Source organism: Gigantopelta aegis, chromosome 3, assembly GCF_016097555.1.
Source record: "Gigantopelta aegis isolate Gae_Host chromosome 3, Gae_host_genome, whole genome shotgun sequence".
Taxonomy (NCBI): domain Eukaryota; kingdom Metazoa; phylum Mollusca; class Gastropoda; order Neomphalida; family Peltospiridae; genus Gigantopelta; species Gigantopelta aegis.
In genome coordinates this window covers 85340147-85363603 of record NC_054701.1, presented here as the reverse complement: position 1 = coordinate 85363603, position 23457 = coordinate 85340147, and the positions used below count along the sequence as shown (strand labels likewise).

Genomic DNA, 23457 nt, shown 5'->3' with positions numbered 1-23457 from the left:
ACAATGTATATAGGATTGCAAATAAATCACTATGCATTTTTACGTGGATTACAACTAATTTTGAGAGTACAATAATGGAAATACATGTACATGGTAAAAAGGTCTTAGGCTAGCACATTTAGCCCAGATATCTATATCATTTTTGCCCTAATTTGATGTTTTGCTCCAGCACTAGGGAGCAGTTGCTCCCGTATCATACTCTTTATGTGGGTAGGTGAGTGTATTGTATTATGTAATGTATCCCCATAAATGGTGTCATTATATTATATAATACTATTATACCCATCACAGTTTTGTTGATAAAGAATCTAGTGTGAAATATTAAAAGTGATTGATTTTAATAGCTCATTTTGTAAGTGTCGCAACCCTTATCCTTGTATTACGGACATCAGTGTTTACTGTTTTTAATTTTTCAGGTGACGTAACTGTTATAAAATGGTGGCACACTCTGGATGATCAACAAATTGCAGTCATTGGGTCGAAGGTCAGATTTCATTGATTGTACATTTGACAGTATATATATATGTTGGTCATGTGCAGTAGTTTGTCAAAAAAAACAATTTGTTAACAAATTTTGTTTAGATCAAACATGGCAACAAAATAAACATTATTTCATAGGCATTGGAAAATGTCAGCAAATTAATATGTTAGACATGTGTAATAAATTTAGTATGTCACATATTATACTCTCTCCCATAGGAGCCAGTGCACCACGACTGGCATATATATCAAAGGCCATGGTATGTACTATCCTGTCTGTGGGATTGTGCATATAAAAGATCCCTTGCTGCTAATCGAAAAGAGTAGCCCATGAAGTGGCGACAGCGGGTTTCCTCTCTCAATATCTGTGTGGTCCTTAACCATATGTCTGACGCCATATAACCGTAAATAAAATGTGTTGAGTGCATTGTTAAATAAAACTTTTCCTTCCTTCCTTCCTCTCCCATAGGCTGATAACAAAACCTGATATGAGAGAAATTTAACATTTGTATGCTACATGCATGCTAAATCTTAGACTAAACTTCTATATCTTTTAAATATATTGAACTTTAGTAATATTAACCTGTTTTGTTTTGTTTTGTTTTTTATCTAAACAGAGTGGTGAGCTTGTATTCCTAGACTTGATTCACCGTAAAGTTGTGACCAGCACTAAAGTAGATATGGCCATTTGTAAACTGGAACTGGTGCAGGATGACCAGCAGATGACCACCTACCTTCTTGTAAGTGCAATCAACGTTCAAGGCTAGTTCTGCTATCAAATTTGAATTTTAGGAACAACTGGCAAATTTCATTTTAATTTGGCAAAACATTTCATGTAATAATTGATAGACAGCCTCGGTGGCACAGTGGTTAAGTTATCGGACTACAGGCTGATAGGTACAGGGCTTCCAGCCCAGTACCAGCTCCAACCCAGAGCAAGTTCTTCAGGGCTCAATGGGTAGGTGTAAGGCCACTACACCCTCTTCTCTTGGACAGTAACTCTTGGCTATATTGAAATTGTTGCAAGTTATCTCCCTCTATCACAATACGTGTGTACATGGACCCCTCTTTTTTTAAATGAGGAGAAATTTTTTGTTTAACGACATCGGCCTCTATGGTGTCGTGGTTAAGCCATCCATCAGACATAAGGCTTTCACAGCCTGGTACCGGCTCCCACTCAGAGCAAGCTTTAACGACTCAATGGGTAGGTGTAAGGCCACTACACCCTCCTCTCTCTCACTAACCCACTATCCTGGACAGATGGCCTAGATAGCTGAGATGTGTGCCCAGGACAGTGTGCTTGAACCTTAATTGGATATATTATAAACAAATAAACAAGTTACAGATCTTCCAGACATTGCTGTCATACATGTTGATGCATGCCTTTAAAATTAATAACCGTGATTATTAAAATAAGCATACATTATCAGGCCTACGCTGTATTCTGCATGGCACCGTTTCTCGTTACCGGTCGCGAGATCGCTATTACGCTAATTGAATATTTGGTAGTATTATTATGTTTGAGGTGTCGGATAGATTATGTAACCGTTTGTTCACATCAGAAGACAGAAAATGGCTTAGCCAAAATTTTAGCCACTTGCAAATTTTATTAGCCATTTTTTGTAAAAATTAGCCAATAGCTAATTTGGCTACCGACAGCGCGAGCCCTGATATAAGCATGAAAATAAGTTGAAATGATTTGAAATGAAATGATATTTGTTGGAAAATAGTCAAGAGTTTTTTGGGTTTTTTAGATAATTTGGTGAAATGTTTTACTCACCCAGCAAATTATGTATTTTTACCAACATGGGTGGTGTAGTGGTTAAGCCATTGACCTTAAGGCTGGTAGATGTTGGGTTCACATCCCAGTTCAGGCACATAACCAGCACAAATTTTAATAGCCCATTTAACCTAAACACTGTTTATTTAGGCACCTTAATAAGGTTACTATGCTTCATAATAATCATAAGCTTGCAAATATTTAATGAAAAATGCCTGGATAAAATTATCCAATAACTGATGATTAATAAATCAATGTGCTTTAGTGGTGTCGTTAAACAAAACAAACTTTGGATAACATTATCCATGGTTTATGGATGTTCATTTCAGTGCACATTAAAAACATAATTTTATTAAAATTAAAGTAATTTTTTTATTAATTAAACAAAAATTAGAAGTATACTAAAATTAATTAAACATTTAATTTACATCTTCTTTTGTTTTTATATGAGATGAACAATAGTAAAGTCAGCCTATATTTTGGTTCAGTTGTGATCACCAAGCTACTTACAGTGACTGCAGTAATCAGTTTAAAAATGGCATTGTCAACCACAACGTGAAACTGAATAAAATGTCGAAGACTTTTAATTGTGTGGAGATCTTGTTTAGATTACAGCTGTTCATGGTCATCAGTGGAATCTGTTCCTGGAGAGTCAGACAGAGATGGTCACCCAACTGTCACATGACCAGGCGAGTGGACAACTGGCCAGTGAACATCTCGATATCCAGGGACGACCAGTAAAGAACATTCTTGTTACATCAGGTCTGTTGTATTTCCACTTGACTGTGTTTAGCTAGCATAGTGCAATGGAATCAATATTTGATGGGAGGGAGTGAGCTGGACTATAGGTCCAAGTGAAGAAACATTTCTGTTCCCTTTTTTAATAGTTTTCCCCACACTTTAAAGGGACATTCCTGAGTTTGTTGCATTGTAAGATGTTTTCGACTAATAAAATATTTCTACGATTAAACTTACATATTAAATATGTTTTCTTGTTTAGAATATCAGTGTCTGTATATTCAATATGTTTCTGGTCATCTTAATATTTGTGAGAAGACCACACTGGATTTTATCTTCAAATAATTTCGTACGTATGAAAATTTTTATTTTAGGAAATAAAATTAAATATAGCCTAATACAAATATTAGAACGATCAGAAACACATTTAATATACAGCCACTAATATTTAATGCAGAAAAATATATTTGATATGTAATTACAATCGTTAAAAAGTCTCTTAAAAATTGCAGAAAACTCTAATTTGTTAATACTTTTCCCATGCTTTAATATTAAGTAACAATAACTTTCTAACCAAAATTGTATATTATGATTAAGTTTGCACAGATTTAACGAATTGTATCTTAGTTTTAAATTCACAGAATTAGAGAATGGATGAAGGAAGGAAATGTTTTATTTAACAACACACTCAACACTACGGTTATATGGCATCAGAAAGAGAATGGATGAAGTCCCTCTTATGCTTATTTCATCAACTGTGTGAAAGACAAGATGTAATATTAGCAGTTAGTGATTACTAAAGGGAATATAAAGTATAAAAACTAAAGTATGAAACTGTCAGAATGATTAGATATTTGACATACAATGGCCTGGGGGTGGGACATAGCCCAGTGGTAAAGCATTCGCTTGATTTGTCTGGGATCGATCCCCATTGATGGACCCATTGGGCTATTTCTCATTCCAGCCAGTGCTCCACAACTGGTGTAACAAAGGCTGTGGTATGTACTATCCTGTCTGTGGGATGGTGCATATAAAAGATCCCTTGATGCTAATCGAAAAAGAATAGCCCATGAAGTGGCGACAGTGGGTTTCCTCTCAATATCTGTGTGGTCCTTAACCATATGTCCGATGCCATGTAACCTTAAATAAAATGTGTGAGTGCATCGTTAAATAAAACATTTCCTTCTTTCCAATGGCCTATGATCTGTAAATAAATTTGCAGTGATGGCGTCAACTTTTGCGTTAAACATTTCACGTTTAGATCAGTCATATAGGTCAATGAAACTTTGTTATAGTTGCACGCATGGATGTGCATCACAGTACATTGAAAACATTTATGGTAGTTGAGACATTTAATTGCGAGGAATTTCTTGTATGACATTTATTTTGTATTGTTTCAGAAGAAAACAAGGAAATGTTAGTTCCTGCTCGTTACCAGCAGTTTCAGCGCTCTGTGTCACTCACAGCTCAGTACGCCAAGAGCAGACATTTCGTGACGGCTCACTGTGACAAATCCTCAACATTACAGGTGCGGTAATTTTTGTTTGTTTGTTTTGTTTAACGATACCAGTAGAGCACATTGATTAATTAATAATCGGCTATTGGATGTCTAACATTTGGTCATTTTTACCCGTAGTCATCAGAGGAAACCTGCTACATTTTTTCTAATACAGCAAGGGATCTTTTATATGCACTTTATCACAGACAGGACAGCACATACCACAGCCTTTGACCAGTTGTGGTGCACTGGTTGGAATGAAAGAAAAATGTTTTATTTAACAACACACTCAACACATTTTATTTACTGTTATATGGTGTCAGACATATGGTTAAGAACCACACATATATTGAGAGAGGAAACCCGCTGTCGCCACTTCATGGACTACTCTTGTTTTAGTAGCAGCAAGGGATCTTTCATATGCACCATCCCACAGACAGGGTAGTACATACCATGGCCTTTGATATACCAGTCGTGGTGCACTGGCTACTCTCCTGATGTTATGTAGGAGAGTAATTTCTGTCGTTGTCAAATTCATTCAGTCTGTAATTTTGAGTAAAATTAGCGATATCAGCCTGTGATGAAGTGAGCAGATTTTACCCTTTCAGAAATTGTTTTACACACGCAAAAGTTCTCTTGTCAAACCATAAGGACTGTAATTATGTTATATGAAATTGTTTTATCTGGAGCAGAATTTCCAGATTTGCTTCTCTTGGATAAAATGTGGTTCACATCAAGTGTCCATTCCAGCACAAAAAAATATTTTAAGTTAAAGGAATAATTTATTTAACAACACTTTGGCACACTTTTTATTAACAACTTTTATTTGTGTCTAACATACGGTTATTTTCAAACTTGGTCAACAAAGAGAATGAGGAGACTGCGTTATGAAACATTATATGGAGGAGAGTTAAAAACAAAAAGTTATATCCAGCCCAAAACACACCTAAGCCTGGGTCTGAATCTGGCACTCAAAATTTAGAGCATTTTCTATATCATTTGCTGCCAGATCTATAGTTTGCAACAGCACAGACACAGTGTGTTTTGTCACATTCAACTTAGTGCTTCTCATTTTATGACTGGTACCATACTAACCAGACCTAGTCCCAGTGCTGGTGTGTTTTGGGCCTTACATGGTAGCCTTTATGACTGGTACCATACTAACCAGACCTAGTCCCAGTGCTGGTGTGTTTTGGGCCTTACATGGTAGCCTTTATGACTGGTACCATACTAACCAGACCTAGTCCCAGTGCTGGTGTGTTTTGGGCCTTACATGGTAGCCTTTATGACTGGTACCATACTAACCAGACCTAGTCCCAGTGCTGGTGTGTTTTGGGCCTTACATGGTAGCCTTTATGACTGGTACCATACTAACCAGACCTAGTCCCAGTGCTGGTGTATTTTGGGCCTTACATGGTAGCCTTTATGACTGGTACCATACTAACCAGACCTAGACCCAGTGCTGGTGTATTTTGGGCCTTACATGGTAGCCTTTATGACTGGTACCATACTAACCAGACCTAGACCCAGTGCTGGTATATTTTGGGCCTTACATGGTAGCTCATTATGACTGGTACCATACTCATCAGACCTAGACCCAGTGCTGGTGTATTTTGGGCCTTACATGGTAGCCTTTATGACTGGTACCATACTAACCAGACCTAGTCCCAGTGCTGGTGTATTTTGGGCCTTACATGGTAGCCTTTATGACTGGTACCATACTAACCAGACCTAGTCCCAGTGCTGGTGTATTTTGGGCCTTACATGGTAGCCTTTATGACTGGTACCATACTCACCAGATCTAGTCCCAGTGCTGGTGTATTTTGGGCCTTACATGGTAGCCTTTATGACTGGTACCATACTCACCAGATCTAGTCCCAGTGCTGGTGTATTTTGGGCCTTACATGGTAGCCTTTATGACTGGTACCATACTAACCAGATCTAGTCCCAGTGCTGGTGTGTTTTGGGCCTTACATGGTAGCCTTTATGACTGGTACCATACTAACCAGATCTAGTCCCAGTGCTGGTGTGTTTTGGGCCTTACATGGTAGCCTTTATGACTGGTACCATACTAACCAGATCTAGTCCCAGTGCTGGTGTGTTTTGGGCCTTACATGGTAGCCTTTATGACTGGTACCATACTAACCAGATCTAGTCCCAGTGCTGGTGTGTTTTGGGCCTTACATGGTAGCCTTTATGACTGGTACCATACTAACCAGACCTAGTCCCAGTGCTGGTGTGTTTTGGGCCTTACATGGTAGCCTTTATGACTGGTACCATACTAACCAGACCTAGTCCCAGTGCTGGTGTGTTTTGGGCCTTACATGGTAGCCTTTATGACTGGTACCATACTAACCAGACCTAGTCCCAGTGCTGGTGTATTTTGGGCCTTACATGGTAGCCTTTATGACTGGTACCATACTAACCAGACCTAGTCCCAGTGCTGGTGTATTTTGGGCCTTACATGGTAGCCTTTATGACTGGTACCATACTAACCAGACCTAGTCCCAGTGCTGGTGTATTTTGGGCCTTACATGGTAGCCTTTATGACTGGTACCATACTAACCAGACCTAGTCCCAGTGCTGGTGTATTTTGGGCCTTACATGGTAGCCTTTATGACTGGTACCATACTAACCAGACCTAGTCCCAGTGCTGGTGTATTTTGGGCCTTACATGGTAGCCTTTATGACTGGTACCATACTAACCAGACCTAGTCCCAGTGCTGGTGTATTTTGGGCCTTACATGGTAGCCTTTATGACTGGTACCATACTAACCAGACCTAGTCCCAGTGCTGGTGTATTTTGGGCCTTACATGGTAGCCTTTATGACTGGTACCATACTAACCAGACCTAGTCCCAGTGCTGGTGTATTTTGGGCCTTACATGGTAGCCTTTATGACTGGTACCATACTAACCAGACCTAGTCCCAGTGCTGGTGTATTTTGGGCCTTACATGGTAGCCTTTATGACTGGTACCATACTAACCAGACCTAGTCCCAGTGCTGGTGTATTTTGGGCCTTACATGGTAGCCTTTATGACTGGTACCATACTAACCAGACCTAGTCCCAGTGCTGGTGTATTTTGGGCCTTACATGGTAGCCTTTATGACTGGTACCATACTAACCAGACCTAGTCCCAGTGCTGGTGTATTTTGGGCCTTACATGGTAGCTCATTATGACTGGTACCATACTCATCAGACCTAGACCCAGATCTGGTGTGTTTTGGACCATACATGGTAGTTTTTTGTGACTGGTACCATACTTGCCAGACCTAGAGCCAGATCTGGTGTGTTTAGGACCATACATGGTAGCTCATTATGACTGGTACCATACTTGCCAGACCTAGACCCATATCTGGTGTGTTTTGGGCCTTACATGGTAGCTCTTTATGACTGGTACCATACTCGCCAGACCTAGACCCAGATCTGGTGTGTGTTGGGCTTTACATTGTAGTTCTTTATGACTGGTACCATACTTGCCAGACCTAGACCCATATCTGGTGTGTTTTGGGCCTTACATGGTAGCTCTTTATGACTGGTACCATACTCGTCAGACCTAGACCCAGATCTGGTGTGTGTTGGGCTTTACATTGTAGTTCTTTATGACTGGTACCATACTCATTCAGACTTAGACCCAGTGCTGGTGTGTTTTGGGCCTTACATGGTGGCTCTGACTGTATTGTGTTTGTTCCCAGGTGTATGACAGTGATCTGGAACACTCCCCACTGTTCGTGTACAAGCTTCCCGTGGGCGTGTATAACGTCATTCTGACCGATCGACTCATATTCTGCACCTCCAGACTGAGTGGAAAGAAACTGCTGGTGCTGTCTAATCAGAGGGCAGAGATCTCACTGGCAAATCACCAGGTTGGTTGTTGGTCACATGACATCATTGGTCACACGACATTGATCACATGACATCATTGGTCACGCATATTACCTCATGAATATTTATTAATTAGTATCACTTGCTTATCTCTTGGCCAAATATTGATCCACATACTTCTAGAAATGTCATAATGATTTTATATATATATATATACAGTCAAACCTGTCCTAGCGGCCACCTGTAATCAGCGGTCACCTGCCTTAAGTGGTCAGTTTTTTCCCTCCCAAACGATTTATAATGTAAATGCAATTGTAATAAGCGGCCACCTGTCTAACACGGCCAGCGGCCACCTAAATCGGATCCCAAATAGCTAAAAACCTGTATTAAGCGGCCACATTAAACGTTTACTGATATATAAAAGGGATATTTTAACAACAACAATAAGGTGTACAAATAATTCAGGAATACTCGTACTCTTTCAGTCCTGACATCTCAACTGTGTATCAATTAAGAAAGTCTGACTTGGAATACATCTAACTGCTACTGGGCAGGTTATGCTTGACATATGTAAATTCCCTTAGGCTACTATGACAATACACGGCATGACGTAGGAATTAAATAATTAAATGGAAAAAGAAAACAAAGTTGTTGAGAAAGGTTAATTTAATACATTCCAGTTTCTTTTTTATTCTGAAGGAGGCGACATGTCAAAAGTTGATTTATAGTCAACTGTGAAGCACACATCCGTCAATTAGCAATAGGCCTACAGACGGTAAAACACATTTTAAAGACTCTCTATGTGGCAACCTGTAATCAGTGGCCACCTGTCTCAAGCGGCCAATTTTATCTACTCCCTTGATTGACCGCTTAAGACAGGTTTGACTGTATATATATATTATTATTATTATTATTATAATTATGAGATAATTGTTGTTGGATCCCTCAATCTTGGACTAAATACAAATTTGTTAATGTAAAAAATGGGGCCTTTGTATACACAAAACATCTTATAAAAAGTAAAAAACACTATATAACAAAAGATATTAAAAATGTTATATTCTATACCACTGTCAGTTGTATATTGAGATGAGTTGATCAATGATTACATTTAATTGTTTTATCCTGTTGATGACTGCTATTTATATAGGCATGCCTATGGTTACGGAAATATATTTCATCTTAAAATGAAAATGAACAGTGTTAAAATAATCACATCCTGGGGAATATTATTTTGAGTGAATTGTTTTTTGTTTCTTATAGACATTCACAGAATGGCCTGATATACTATCACAGATGGTATGTGATAAATGTTGTATAAGCTATGTTTACTTTTCATTGTGCATTTTGTTATACTTCTTGTTAAATTGTCGTCTTGCATGTTTCATTATGGCATGTACAGTCATGACAACTGTCACTGTTAGTCAAACTTGGCTTAAAATGTGCTATGTTGTATGAAGTCTTGTATGTTTCTTGTATTTATTTTTTTTAATTTTACTTTTCATAAGCCCAACTGTGGTTCACGCAAAATTATCTTTTTCGTAAATTAAAAGACATACCGGTATGAAAATTGTTCTTACTCATTTTTTTTTTACTGACTATAAAATATTTTAGATTAAACTAGCTGTCATTCTGAGAAAGACTATTCTTTAATTTGTTCACTTGTGTAAGATTTGTGTTCATTTCATTCTGACATTACAGTCGTTTGGTAACATAGTAAAAATGTACAGAATTGTTTAAAGGGACATTCCTGAGTTCGCTGCCCTTTTTAAGATGTTATCGACTAAAAGAGACTTTTTAACGATTATAATTACATACCAAATATATTTTTCTGCATAAAATATTAGTGGCTGTGTATTAAACATGTTTCTGTTTGTTCTAATATTTGTATTAGGTTAAATTTCATCTTATTTCCTAAATTATTGTATTTTCGTACAAAAATATTTGAAGATAAAATCTAGTTTGGGCTTCTTAGAAATATTAAGACGACCAGAAACACATTGAATATACAGACACTGATATTCTAAACAAGAAAATATATTTAATATGTAAGTTTAATCGTAGAACTATTTTATTAGTCGGAAACATCTTACAATGCAGCAAACTCAGGAATGTCCCTTTAATATTCACACACAGTGATTTCAGATTGAGTGACATCAAGCATTTTGATTTTAAAATATATTATCATTATTTCTTCTTCTTCTGTTAATCTTTGTGTTTTTATCTTTGAGCTTGGTTTCCTGTGTCTCTGCTAAAAACTGCTTTTGACACAGTCAGTTTTGTATTATTGTTACTTAGTTTGTTTGTGTGTCATTTTTGTTGTTGAAAAGATGTTTGATTATGATTATTTGTGATTTATTATAATTATTTATGATTTATTACGGTTAGTAATAACAATCTCACTGCATGCTGATATATATAACAGAATAAATATTGTTAAAAGTGACAGACCCTAGTTTTTAAATACTACAACATATTTTTCACTATTAAATCCATTTTTGATAATTTAAATTAGAAATACATGTACTTACATTTTATTATTTAGAATATTAATTTCCGTACACCTGAAGTGTTTTTGGCCATCCAGGATATTGTAATACCCTAAAATGCATTTTTCATAATTCTAAAAATGTGCATTCATCTGAGAAGTAATAGTTATCGAGACAAGCTCTAGTTAGTTTTAGATGCTATTTCCCTGTTTAAACATCACAGACTTTAGCTTCTCTCTGTTATAACCGTAACCAAATGTGTGTTGCAGGTTCGTAGATTAACTAAACTTAGTGTCCATTTTCACATGCTGAAACTAGGGTCTGCCACTTTAAACTGTATAATATTTTCAAAAAGCTTTGCCTCCAGTGTTCGTGTAAGGTATTGCATGATGTATTTCTAAAATTATTATCAAAACTAACTTTAAATAGACCTTCTCATCAAAATTATGACAAACAGTCTTGTTTTTCCGGATCTGTATTTTTTCATTCATCTAATTTTACACAATATCACAACTTTATTATTAGCAGTCTGCATGCATTAGTGTGCTTAGCATGTTGAATTATTGTCAGTCTGTTTGAATGGCAGTGTGTACTTTTTAATGTTATTTGGACTGATAATTATAATGACAAACATTTTGTACAGATAAAAATTAACTTTTTTCATTGTTATAAACCTCTAGTTAAATAAATGCAGGTGCTTGTGAATGACATACATTTTATATGTCTAAAAATGGTTTGAATATGTAAAATGTATATGTTACAATAAATACTTACTGGTAAATTATTTTTTATTTAGTATGAGGTTCTTCTTCTATACATATATTTATTTCAGTAAAATGATTACCAATTTGAACTTATTTATTTCCAACATTTAGCAATGAAGATTCTCATAGACAAAGTAATTTATACAGCACTGACATGTCCAGTATTATAAATGTGTAAAAGCTAAGCAAATAAACTACTAATTTTAACATTAATTGATTACTATAATTACACATAATTAAATTGCATAGCAAAAAGTGTTATAAGAATCAGCCTTATAAGACATAAATATTTGTAGGATTTCAACAAAGAAGCTATTGTTCAACAGTTTGATTTGCCATCAGAGGAAACTATTCTAGGTGTTGAGAAGAAGAATTTCCCCTTTTACTGGCACGAAAAGAAAGATGATTACCTTTTTGGCTGCCAGAGACAGGAATGTTCTTCAAAAGACCTAACTGGCAGTATCACCGATAACGTTAAGAGTATACCTGTTAAAACACACACAGTCCTCGACGGATGTGTCTTTGTGACAAGTCATGGAGTTTACGAGTGTCGGCCAAGGTAAATGAAGTTTGACTTTTTGTTGTAAAACCCTAATTTGTGATTTTATGGTTTGTATTCTTGTAGACAATAAGTTTTCAATATAGAGTGAAACCTGTCTATACTGGACAAAGTAGACCAAGTTTGTAGGTCCTACTTTTCTAAATTTTAAAACATACTATCTAAACACCAGATTTTGTCTAAATCAGATAAATGTTATGTCCATGGCATGATGTGGTTTAGACAGGTTTCACTGCAGAATCAAGCATAGTAGATGTGAGCATCAATTATGATCATTGTTAAATCCTTGTCATTGAGCATTAGAAGTATGAATATCGACAGTGAGCATTATGTGTGAGTATCACCATTGAGCATGGTCAGTGTAATCATCATCATTGAGCATTTCCAGTGAGTATCAACAGTGTAAGTGCAAGCATCGACAGTAAGCATTGTGTGAGCATTGACATTGACCAGAGTAGATGTGAGCATTAACCGTGAGTAAATTTGTAAGTGTCAGCATCGACAGTGAGCATTGTCAGTGACCAGAGTAGATGAGAGTATTGACAGTGAGTACATTTGTAAGAGTGAGTAGTAACTGTGAGCATTGACAATGACCAGAGTAGATGTGTGCATTGACTGAGTAAAGTTATAAGTGTGAGCAGAGACAGTGATCATTGTAAATGTGAGCATCAACAGGGCACATTATCAGCATTTTCAGTATAAGCATGATCATCAATGTAAGCTTCATAGTGTGAGCATAATTTATAATGAATGTTGGGATGAAAATATATATATGAAAATGATTATACACTTAAAGCCATTGAAGGATTCCACCAGTGGGAGAAGCCAGTAATTAATGTAATTATTAAATTTGCCTTCCAACAGAGGGGGCCAATGTCTTATCTTTAGACTTGAGCTTTCGACACCAACTTGTGAATATTATTTAAAATATTAATCTAATAGCAAAACATGAATACTGAAATATTTTTATACCAGAGTGTCTCCCGAACACCTGTTTCTTGACCTGGCTGTCGGGAAGTTTGACCCGGCGTATGCGGAATCCCTTGGTGTCAGCATTGGCCTTGATCTGACGTCGTTGTTCGAACTCGGCGCTGACTATTTGTTGCGAGCTGGAGAAGTTTCCCGATCCATACGACTCTACCATCTCTCAAAGGTTCGGTGAAAATAACACCAAATAGCCATGTGTTAAAGTACGCTGAACAGTAATCATCACACAATCATTCTAAAACTCCTATTTATCATCACACAATCATTCTAAAACTCCCATTTATCATCACACAATATTCTTTTCCTAACTAAAACTCCTATTTATCATCACACAATATTCTTTTCCTCACTAAAACTCCTATTTATCATCACACAGTATTCTTTTCCTAACTAAAACTCCTATTTATCATCACACAATATTCTTTTCCTAACTAAAACTCCTATTTATCATCACACAATATTCTTTTCCAAACTAAAACTCCTATTTATCATCACACAATATACAATATTCTTTTCCAAACTAAAACTTCTATTTATCATCACACAATATTCTTTTCCAAACTAAAACTCCTATTTATCATCACACAATATTCTTTTCCAAACTAAAACTCCTTTTTTTTTTCTTTTTCTTTTTTTTCACATTTTTATTTCATTTTTATTTTAAATTTAATTTTATTTCAATATAATTTTCAATGAAAAAAAAGTAAATGAAAAAATTCAACCCAGTGGTAAACTGGTGGATAGGATGAATTTTTTTTTTTTACAGGACAGCATATTGTGCGTGTGTATTTTCAAAAACGTTTAGTTTTTTTCCCATATGTATTTCAGTGTTCGCACGTTAAGAGGGTTTCCAATCTGGCTCATCACGGACACGTCCAGGAGGTGTTGAGTCTGCTGCGCCAGGTTCTGGGAAACCCGCAGGTGGAGCTGGTCACCGTGGAGAGGAAACAGCTGGCTGACATGGCCTTACACTGCTTCGTGTATCAGTTGGGATGCGACTCGGGCAACACGGCTGGGCTTCGTGATTCTTTCAGGTAACACGTCATCCTTTGAGGGGAATTATTCCTCACCCGACGTGCCTGGGTCGTAGGATCGAAAAACAAGGAAAAAAAAGTGAAATGGTAGACTATATTGAGGATATTTCATGTTTTTTTGTCAAATATGATTTAGATCTCATTGAGTGAAGTTTGCAATCATATTTTCTGAGTCGCGCATGTGTGACGAGTGTGATATGATTACAAACTTCACTTCATTTGACAAAAACATGAAATTTTCTATTTATTATATAACTTTTGGCAATTTACCTTTATTTTTAAAATATGAGCAGCAAAATAGTTACGGCATTCTAACAGTGAAAATAACACTTTCTACAGTGCCGATAACACATTTTAGAGTGAAATAGTTAAATTTTCACTCTAAAATGTGTTATAGTAATAGAGGAAGCCTGCTACATTTTTCCATTAGTAGCAAGGGATCTATTACATGCATAATCCCACAGCCAGGATAGCACATCTGTACAAACACAATACATAAGTACAAACACTATTTGCAAACAAAATATATTTCTAATGAATACGTATTGAGAAGTTCTATATATGCCCAATATCCTCAAAATGAGTACAATTTACCTGAATGGCATAACTTATATTTGAACAGAGCCAAGAATTGAAATGTGTACTCTTTTGAGTACGATAAGCACTTACGGCAATATGTTTGAATTGAAATCTTTTCTCTGCACTTCTGATTGATTGAAACATATTTTATTGCTTTTTAAAGAACAAATGGATCAGGCACAAGTTACACAACTTACTAGGCCTTCTCCATAATACGACATGTTACGACAGTAATATATTTTTGCAATTTAAATATGAAAATAAATAAATATTATTGAAAAAGAGAAAGAAGAAAGAAAACAGAACAAAGATGCAATAAAGTTTTCTATGTGTTCTATAATTAGACAGTAGGTTTGCTAAAGGAAATTCAAAACACAAACAAAGCATCGCAGTGATTACGTAATGGCTACACAAATAATAATAGCAATAAAATAAATAAATAGTAATCATTTTAAAAATCCATACTTTATTTACTAATTAAGGGAAATGTTTTGTTTAATTTTTTTACTTACATGTATGTATATTATAACATATTTCTTTTTTTGTCTTCTTCATTTAGAGTATTTTTACCATTTAAAACTAGTTGTAAATCTGTTCGCTGAAATCTTTGCAATGAATTCCAGAGAGTGCGTCTTTGCCTTTCATATAAAATGTATTCACAGAAAAAATGATAATGGTTTTCAAAATTATATCCACAACTGCACGAGGAATCGGTGCTAAGACCAACTCGATATAAGTCTGCTTTTAAATCACTGCACCTGTGTCTTAACTTGGTATGTAATATATTTTCTCTTCTATTACCAAATGAATAGTATGACTCGGTGCATGGGACATCCGGTTGTATTGCTTTTTTAAATGAAGCACTTCAAGAACTGATACATTGTTCTTATGTTGTGTTAAATGAATTTGATGGGGGTTTTCTCTGGTTGCAATAAATATCTAATAAATCTGATGTAATAATTACTTAAAATTTTGTACTCATATGAGTACAGCCTGATGTATTCATATGATTACAATTAAAACTATTTTATTTGTAATTATTTATTTTAAATAACCTCAATTTTTTTTATGAATGATGCTCTATAGTCTGTCCCACAGGGAACACCTTTTGTTATACTATGAAATTTACTACAAGTTATTTATTTCTACAAGTTATTTATTTCTGAGCTGATTGATGTGTAAACTGCACAGAAAAATAGTATTTTGTGTTACATTGTACTTCCAAAATACTTTTACTTTCTGAGCTGATTGATGGGTAAACTGCACAGAAAAATAGTATTTTGTGTTACATTGTACTTCCAAAACACTTTTACTTTCTGAGCTGATTGATGTGTAAACTGCACAGAAAAATAGTATTTTGTGTTACATTGTACTTCCAAAACACTTTTACTTTCTGAGCTGATTGATGTGTAAACTGCACAGAAAAATAGTATTTTGTGTTACATTGTACTTCCAAAACACTTTTACTTTTCTTCTTACTGCTTCTTTACTACCAAACTGAAATATTTACAAAAAACATTTTTATAGAATGATGGGACTGACTATAGCTGTTTAGTCATAAACCAATAATTTTTCTGAAATTATGCTAGTTTTGTCACAGGCATTAAAGGTGATTTACTTTTACACAGTTTGATGAATGATGTCCAGGCTTTAAATCAGTGAAATCTGTGTTAATCATCAAATTAATTATATTTCAGATCTTTTCTTCTGGGAAATTTCTCATTTGATGAAAACACAGCTTTAAACCTTCTTGCTGAATATGGTCTTATTGAGCTTTTGCTGGAATTTGCTACGGTTGGTTAAAAAACAATATACCCCATACATGTTTCAAGCACAAGTGTACTTGATGCAACAGTACCAAATAAAATACATTTATCTCCTTGATAAAATAAAAAATATTTGACAACAAACACAAAAACTGTCGCTTTCAACACCAATTGCAGGTCTATCAAATGTTTGAGTCATTTTGAACTTTGACCCAGCCGGATGTTATTTGGTGTAATGTTACCTAACAGTATATACCTGTACACTATTAATGTTACAGCGAGTAGTTTTTAAATATTACCTCAACCTGAAAGTCAATTTGATCAGTTTATTTGTGTATTTTTATTGATTTCTTGTTCCAGGCCCTTTTTTATTAAACAATCTTTGCGGTAAGATTACGTTAAGTGTATATAGCTACCTTATGCACTTATGGTGATCTTAGCGCTAAGATTAGTTCATAAAACAGGACCCTGGTTTGATTTTCATTCAGGCAAGGGGTCTGGTGATGGAAACACTGGACCTGTTGATCTCACAGTCTCAGTTTAATATTCCCAAGTCACAGCTTGCTGATCTTGCCTGCCGAGGATTCAGCGCACACTTGCTGAAAGCCGGAAAAGGTGAATATCTTAATAGCATCACATTAAGATTAATGTACCTAAATATTATCTATTATGTACTCCAGGGTGAGATTTATCTCTGTTAGTAGAACACTAACCTGAGGTCATAGAACCAAACCACTTGCTGAAAGCAGAAAAAGGTGAATATACCATAACAGCATTCAGTATAATAAGTATGTAAAATACAGACAATTTGGCTGTAGGTTTTCAAACAAAGGTATAACAGCATTTGGAATAAGACTAACGTCATTGGATACACACCAGGGTGGGATTTACCTGTCAGTAGAATGCTTGTCTGAGATGCTTAGGTTGTAGGATCAAACCACCTTGGCAAACACCTATGTTTTTTCCATCCCAGCTAGTGCCCAGTCACTTTGTATATCAAAGACCATGGCATGTGCTGTCCTGTCTGTGAGAAATTGCATATAAAAGATCACTTCCTGCTAATGGAAAAAAAAAAAAAAAAATCGGTAGTGTATTTTTAATGTAGTTTTATATATTATAATATATATATACCATGATAAATTATACATAACAATTAAAAAATTCCAGGGATTCAATTAGATGTTGGCAATATGGCAATTACTATTTATTTATTTTTATTCCTTTTTTTTCTGCTTTCATTTCCCATAAAGATCTTCTTAATTTGCCGTTGTGCCCCTAGTGTGTCCTCAAAATTGCTCCTGATCTCATGCCCATTTAAGGTAATAATTGCAGTGCCCCCCATAACAGCATACTTCAAACCCTGAAATTCCCATACTTAGTATTAATGAAGCTGTGTTTTTTGTCAGGCTTGTTACTTCAGTGTTTACCAGCAGACGATCTTGTCAGCCTACTCGTGTGCCAGCCGCGAATGGCGATCGAGAACGTGCACCTCATTGAGAGTCAGCTGACCCAGCTCAGTGAAGACAGTCTGTTGGCGCTGGCGGACATCTTCGACCCGTCCAAGCCTGTGATGAAGAGCTTCCTCACAAGGAGTCACAACTCACGGAACAGGTATCTAGCTCTAACAGGCTGTGAGAGTTTTAACATAGCTTGTCACAACTCACGGAACAGGTATCTAGCTCTAACAGGCTGTGAGAGTTTTAACATAGCTTGTCACAACTCACGTAACAGGTATCTAGCTCTAACAGGCTGTGAGAGTTTTAACATAGCTTGTCACAACTCACGTAACAGGTATCTAGCTCTAACAGGCTGTGAGAGTTTTAACATAGCTTGTCACAACTCACGGAACAGGTATCTAGCTCTAACAGGCTGTGAGAGTTTTAACATAGCTTGTCACAACTCACGGAACAGGTATCTAGCTCTAACAGGCTGTGAGAGTTTTAACATAGCTTGTCACAACTCACGTAACAGGTATCTAGCTCTAACAGGCTGTGAGAGTTTTAACATAGCTTGTCACAACTCACGGAACAGGTATCTAGCTCTAACAGGCTGTGAGAGTTTTAACATAGCTTGTCACAACTCACGGAACAGGTATCTAGCTCTAACAGGCTGTGAGAGTTTTAACATAGCTTGTCACAACTCGCGTAACAGGTATCTAGCTCTAACAGGCTCTGAGAGTTTTAACATAGCTTGTCACAACTCGCGTAACAGGTATCTAGCTCTAACAGGCTGTGAGAGTTTTAACATAGCTTGTCACAACTCACGGAACAGGTATCTAGCTCTAACAGGCTGTGAGAGTTTTAACATAGCTTGTCACAACTCGCGTAACAGGTATCTAGCTCTAACAGGCTGTGAGAGTTTTAACATAGCTTGTCACAACTCACGGAACAGGTATCTAGCTCTAACAGGCTGTGAGAGTTTTAACATAGCTTGTCACAACTCACGGAACAGGTATCTAGCTCTAACAGGCTGTGAGAGTTTTAACATAGCTTGTCACAACTCGCGTAACAGGTATCTAGCTCTAACAGGCTATGAGAGTTTTAACATAGCTTGTCACAACTCACAGAACAGGTATCTAGCTCTAACAGGATGTGACAGTTTTAACATAGCTTGTCACAACTCACGGAACAGGTACCAAGCTCTAACAGGCTGTGAGAATTTTAACATAGCTTGTCACAACTCACGGAACAGGTATCTAGCTCTAACAGGCTATAAGATTTTTAACATAGCTTGTCACAACTCACGGAACAGGTATCTAGCTCTAACAGGCTGTGAGAGTTTTAACATAGCTTGTCACAACTCACGGAACAGGTATCTAGCTCTAACAGGATGTGACAGTTTTAACACAGCTTGTCACAACTCACGGAACAGGTACCTAGCTCTAACAGGCTGTGAGAATTTTAACATAGCTTGTCACAACTCACGGAACAGGTATCTAGCTCTAACAGGCTATAAGATTTTTAACATAGCTTGTCACAACTCACGTAACAGGTATCTAGCTCTAACAGGCTGTGAGAGTTTTAACATAGCTTGTCACAACTCACGGAACAGGTATCTAGCTCTAATAGGCTATGAGATTTTTAACATAGCTTGTCACAACTCACGTAACAGGTACCTAGCTCTAACAGGATGTGAGAATTTTAACATAGCTTGTCACAACTCACGGAACAGGTATCTAGCTCTAACAGGCTATGAGAGTTTTAACATTCAGTAGAATCTCATTGGGTCAAACTCAGAAGGATTGAATACACTGCAACGCTTGAACCAAAAATGAAGTCCCAAGTTACGCTTACACGATGTTAACCAAATGGTTCAGTCGAACTGCCCGGTGGGTCGAACACTTTTTCGGGCACCGACGAGATTTGGGCCAACAGTATTCAACTGTAGTTTACTGGTTCAGTTTGCATCGATTGATCTTATTTATTTATATTGTAACGTTGTATTATGTTTACATGTATTTGTTTATTTTCTTTCTAATGTTCTTGTACTGAGTCTTGTAATTTGTGTACATGTATATAAATGAGCCATACATCTTAGTGTTGGTAAACAGCTTGTTCCAAGTGTGCCTGTAGCAATCTCATTCACTCAGTTGGCAGTGAAAAAAAAGGTGAGATAAGATGAAAGCAATCTCTCCCACCCCCACCCCCACCCCCCCACCCTCAATTGTTTTTTTTTTTATTTGTTATTTCCCTTTTTTTTATGATGTCTCTCCTGATAATTAATATAAATATATTGTTGTTTAAATACAGGTAGTATGACAAAGCATAATTATGCATATGGTGTGAAAAACAAATGCTGTATTATCAGTTCTGATTAAAATTCTCTCTTTTTTTTAAAGCATTTTAATGTCTTCTGTTCTCAACAGACAGGCTGAGGCTTCTGGGACGCATGTGCATGAAAGCATGCTTGTTGAATGTTAAAGTTTTACAATGACACTTTTTTAAAACATACTCTAGGACAGGTTGATTGACACTAATGAAAGGCACAATATATTTCCAGAAAACATGTCATTCTTCATTTTAATTATTGTCATAGCCGAAGTCAAGAGATGTTTATGCATACATTTGTTTGTATTAGGTGCATTCTAGACTATAACAGAAAATATAATATGTCTTTTCAGGACAACCAGTATCAGCAGTATTAACTCCCTGACATCATACACAAGTGATGCTGACTTTTGTTTGGTAAGCCAACCTTTAACAACTGTGTAAGTATTGTATTTAATATATTTATCAAGCGGCAGAAACAGAAAATTAAACAGAAATCCTATATGAAAACATCAGTATTTTAAATACTGACTGAGCAGTTCATAACTCTAAACCCTAAATTTGTTAATCTTTATAAAATTAATTTTAAATATTAATACATTCTAAAAATTAAACATCAAATTAAATATTTATCATGTTTGAAGTTGACCTTTTTCATCTTATCGATCACTTTACTTAGCACTCTATTAATTAACCTATAGTTCACATTCTTGTTGAATAGTTTTGTTTTCTTTGCCTCAGATGCCCACAGAAGTGATGATGTCAAAGCTTGTGGCGTTCTTTGTGCATGTAATTCTGTTACTGAACAGACAAAGAGATGTGGGTAGTGACAAACTGAATGTTACCGACATGCTGAGTGACCTTGACACAGAGTTAGCCAAACACAGAGTAGGTGTCATCATCTTCATCTTTAAAGGCACTGACTAGTTTATTACAGAGTTAGCCAAACACAGAGTAGGTGTCATCATCTTCGTCTTTAAAGGCACGGACTCTAGTTTATTACAGAGTTAGCCAAACACAGAGTAGGTGTCATCATCTTCATTATTAAAGGCACTGATTGGTTTATTACAGAGTTAGCCAAACACAGAATAGGTGTCATCATCTTCATTATTAAAGGCACTGACTGGTTTATTACAGAGTTAGCCAAACACAGAGTAGATGTCATCATCTTCATTATTAAAGGCACTGACTCTAGTTTATTACAGAGTTAGCCAAACACAGAGTAGGTGTCATCATCTTCGTCTTTAAAGGCACTGACTAGTTTATTACAGAGTTAGCCAAACACAGAGTAGGTGTCATCATCTTAGTCTTTAAAGGCACTGACTAGTTTATTACAGAGTTAGCCAAACACAGAGTAGGTGTCATCATCTTCGTCTTTAAAGGCACTGACTAGTTTATTACAGAGTTAGCCAAACACAGAGTGGGTGTCATCATCTTCATCTTTAAAGGCACTGACTCTAGTTTATTACAGAGTTAGCCAAACACAGAGTGGGTGTCATCATCTTCGTCTTTAAAGGCACAGACTCTAGTTTATTACAGAGTTAGCCAAACACAGAGTGGGTGTCATCATCTTCGTCTTTAAAGGCACAGACTCTAGTTTATTACAGAGTTAGCCAAACACAGAGTGGGTGTCGTCATCTTCATCTTTAAAGGCACTGACTGATTTATTACAGAGTTAGCCAAACACAGAGTAGGTGTCATCATCTTCGTCTTTAAAGGCACGGACTCTAGTTTATTACAGAGTTAGCCAAACACAGAGTGGGTGTCATCATCTTCATCTTTAAAGGCACTGACTCTAGTTTATTACAGAGTTAGCCAAACACAGAGTGGGTGTCATCATCTTCGTCTTTAAAGGCACAGACTCTAGTTTATTACAGAGTTAGCCAAACACAGAGTGGGTGTCGTCATCTTCATCTTTAAAGGCACTGACTGATTTATTACAGAGTTAGCCAAACACAGAGTAGGTGTCATCATCTTCGTCTTTAAAGGCACGGACTCTAGTTTATTACAGAGTTAGCCAAACACAGAGTAGGTGTCATCATCTTCATTATTAAAGGCACTGACTGATTTATTACAGAGTTAGCCAAACACAGAGTGGGTGTCATCATCTTCATCTTTAAAGGCACTGACTCTAGTTTATTACAGAGTTAGCCAAACACAGAGTGGGTGTCATCATCTTCGTCTTTAAAGGCACGGACTCTAGTTTATTACAGAGTTAGCCAAACACAGAGTGGGTGTCATCATCTTCGTCTTTAAAGGCACTGACTCTAGTTTATTACAGAGTTAGCCAAACACAGAGTGGGTGTCATCATCTTCGTCTTTAAAGGCACTGACTCTAGTTTATTACAGAGTTAGCCAAACAGAGTGGGTGTCATCATCTTCGTCTTTAAAGGCACGGACTCTAGTTTATTACAGAGTTAGCCAAACACAGAGTGGGTGTCATCATCTTCATCTTTAAAGGCACTGACTCTAGTTTATTACAGAGTTAGCCAAACACAGAGTGGGTGTCATCATCTTCGTCTTTAAAGGCACAGACTCTAGTTTATTACAGAGTTAGCCAAACACAGAGTGGGTGTCGTCATCTTCATCTTTAAAGGCACTGACTGATTTATTACAGAGTTAGCCAAACACAGAGTAGGTGTCATCATCTTCATCTTTAAAGGCACTGACTCTAGTTTATTACAGAGTTAGCCAAACACAGAGTAGGTGTCATCATCTTCATTATTAAAGGCACTGACTCTAGTTTATTACAGAGTTAGCCAAACACAGAGTAGGTGTCATCATCTTCATTATTAAAGGCACTGACTGGTTTATTACAGAGTTAGCCAAACACAGAATAGGTGTCATCATCTTCATTATTAAAGGCACTGACTGGTTTATTACAGAGTTAGCCAAACACAGAGTAGATGTCATCATCTTCATTATTAAAGGCACTGACTCTAGTTTATTACAGAGTTAGCCAAACACAGAGTAGGTGTCATCATCTTCATTATTAAAGGCACTGACTGGTTTATTACAGAGTTAGCCAAACACAGAGTAGGTGTCATCATCTTCATTATTAAAGGCACTGACTGGTTTATTACAGAGTTAGCCAAACACAGAATAGGTGTCATCATCTTCATTATTAAAGGCACTGACTGGTTTATTACAGAGTTAGCCAAACACAGAGTAGATGTCATCATCTTCATTA

General features: G+C 36.5%; 1 protein-coding gene across 2 annotated transcripts in view; it reads left to right on the top strand.

The window, feature by feature from the left end:
- Positions 1-23457, top strand: part of LOC121369224 — a 50821-nt gene that overhangs the window by 3147 nt on the left and 24217 nt on the right. Inside the window, exons 4-17 of one of the 2 annotated variants that reach the window (XM_041494168.1) lie at positions 417-484; positions 1098-1220; positions 2869-3022; positions 4399-4526; positions 8193-8363; positions 9586-9621; positions 11872-12134; positions 13110-13287; positions 13950-14155; positions 16432-16528; positions 16989-17115; positions 17907-18111; positions 20621-20684; positions 21009-21155. In XM_041494168.1, the coding sequence (XP_041350102.1) occupies positions 417-484; positions 1098-1220; positions 2869-3022; positions 4399-4526; positions 8193-8363; positions 9586-9621; positions 11872-12134; positions 13110-13287; positions 13950-14155; positions 16432-16528; positions 16989-17115; positions 17907-18111; positions 20621-20684; positions 21009-21155 (1967 nt within the window). The remainder of the gene's footprint in view (positions 1-416; positions 485-1097; positions 1221-2868; positions 3023-4398; positions 4527-8192; positions 8364-9585; positions 9622-11871; positions 12135-13109; positions 13288-13949; positions 14156-16431; positions 16529-16988; positions 17116-17906; positions 18112-20620; positions 20685-21008; positions 21156-23457) is intronic. The other variant, XM_041494170.1, reaches the window with a different exon arrangement.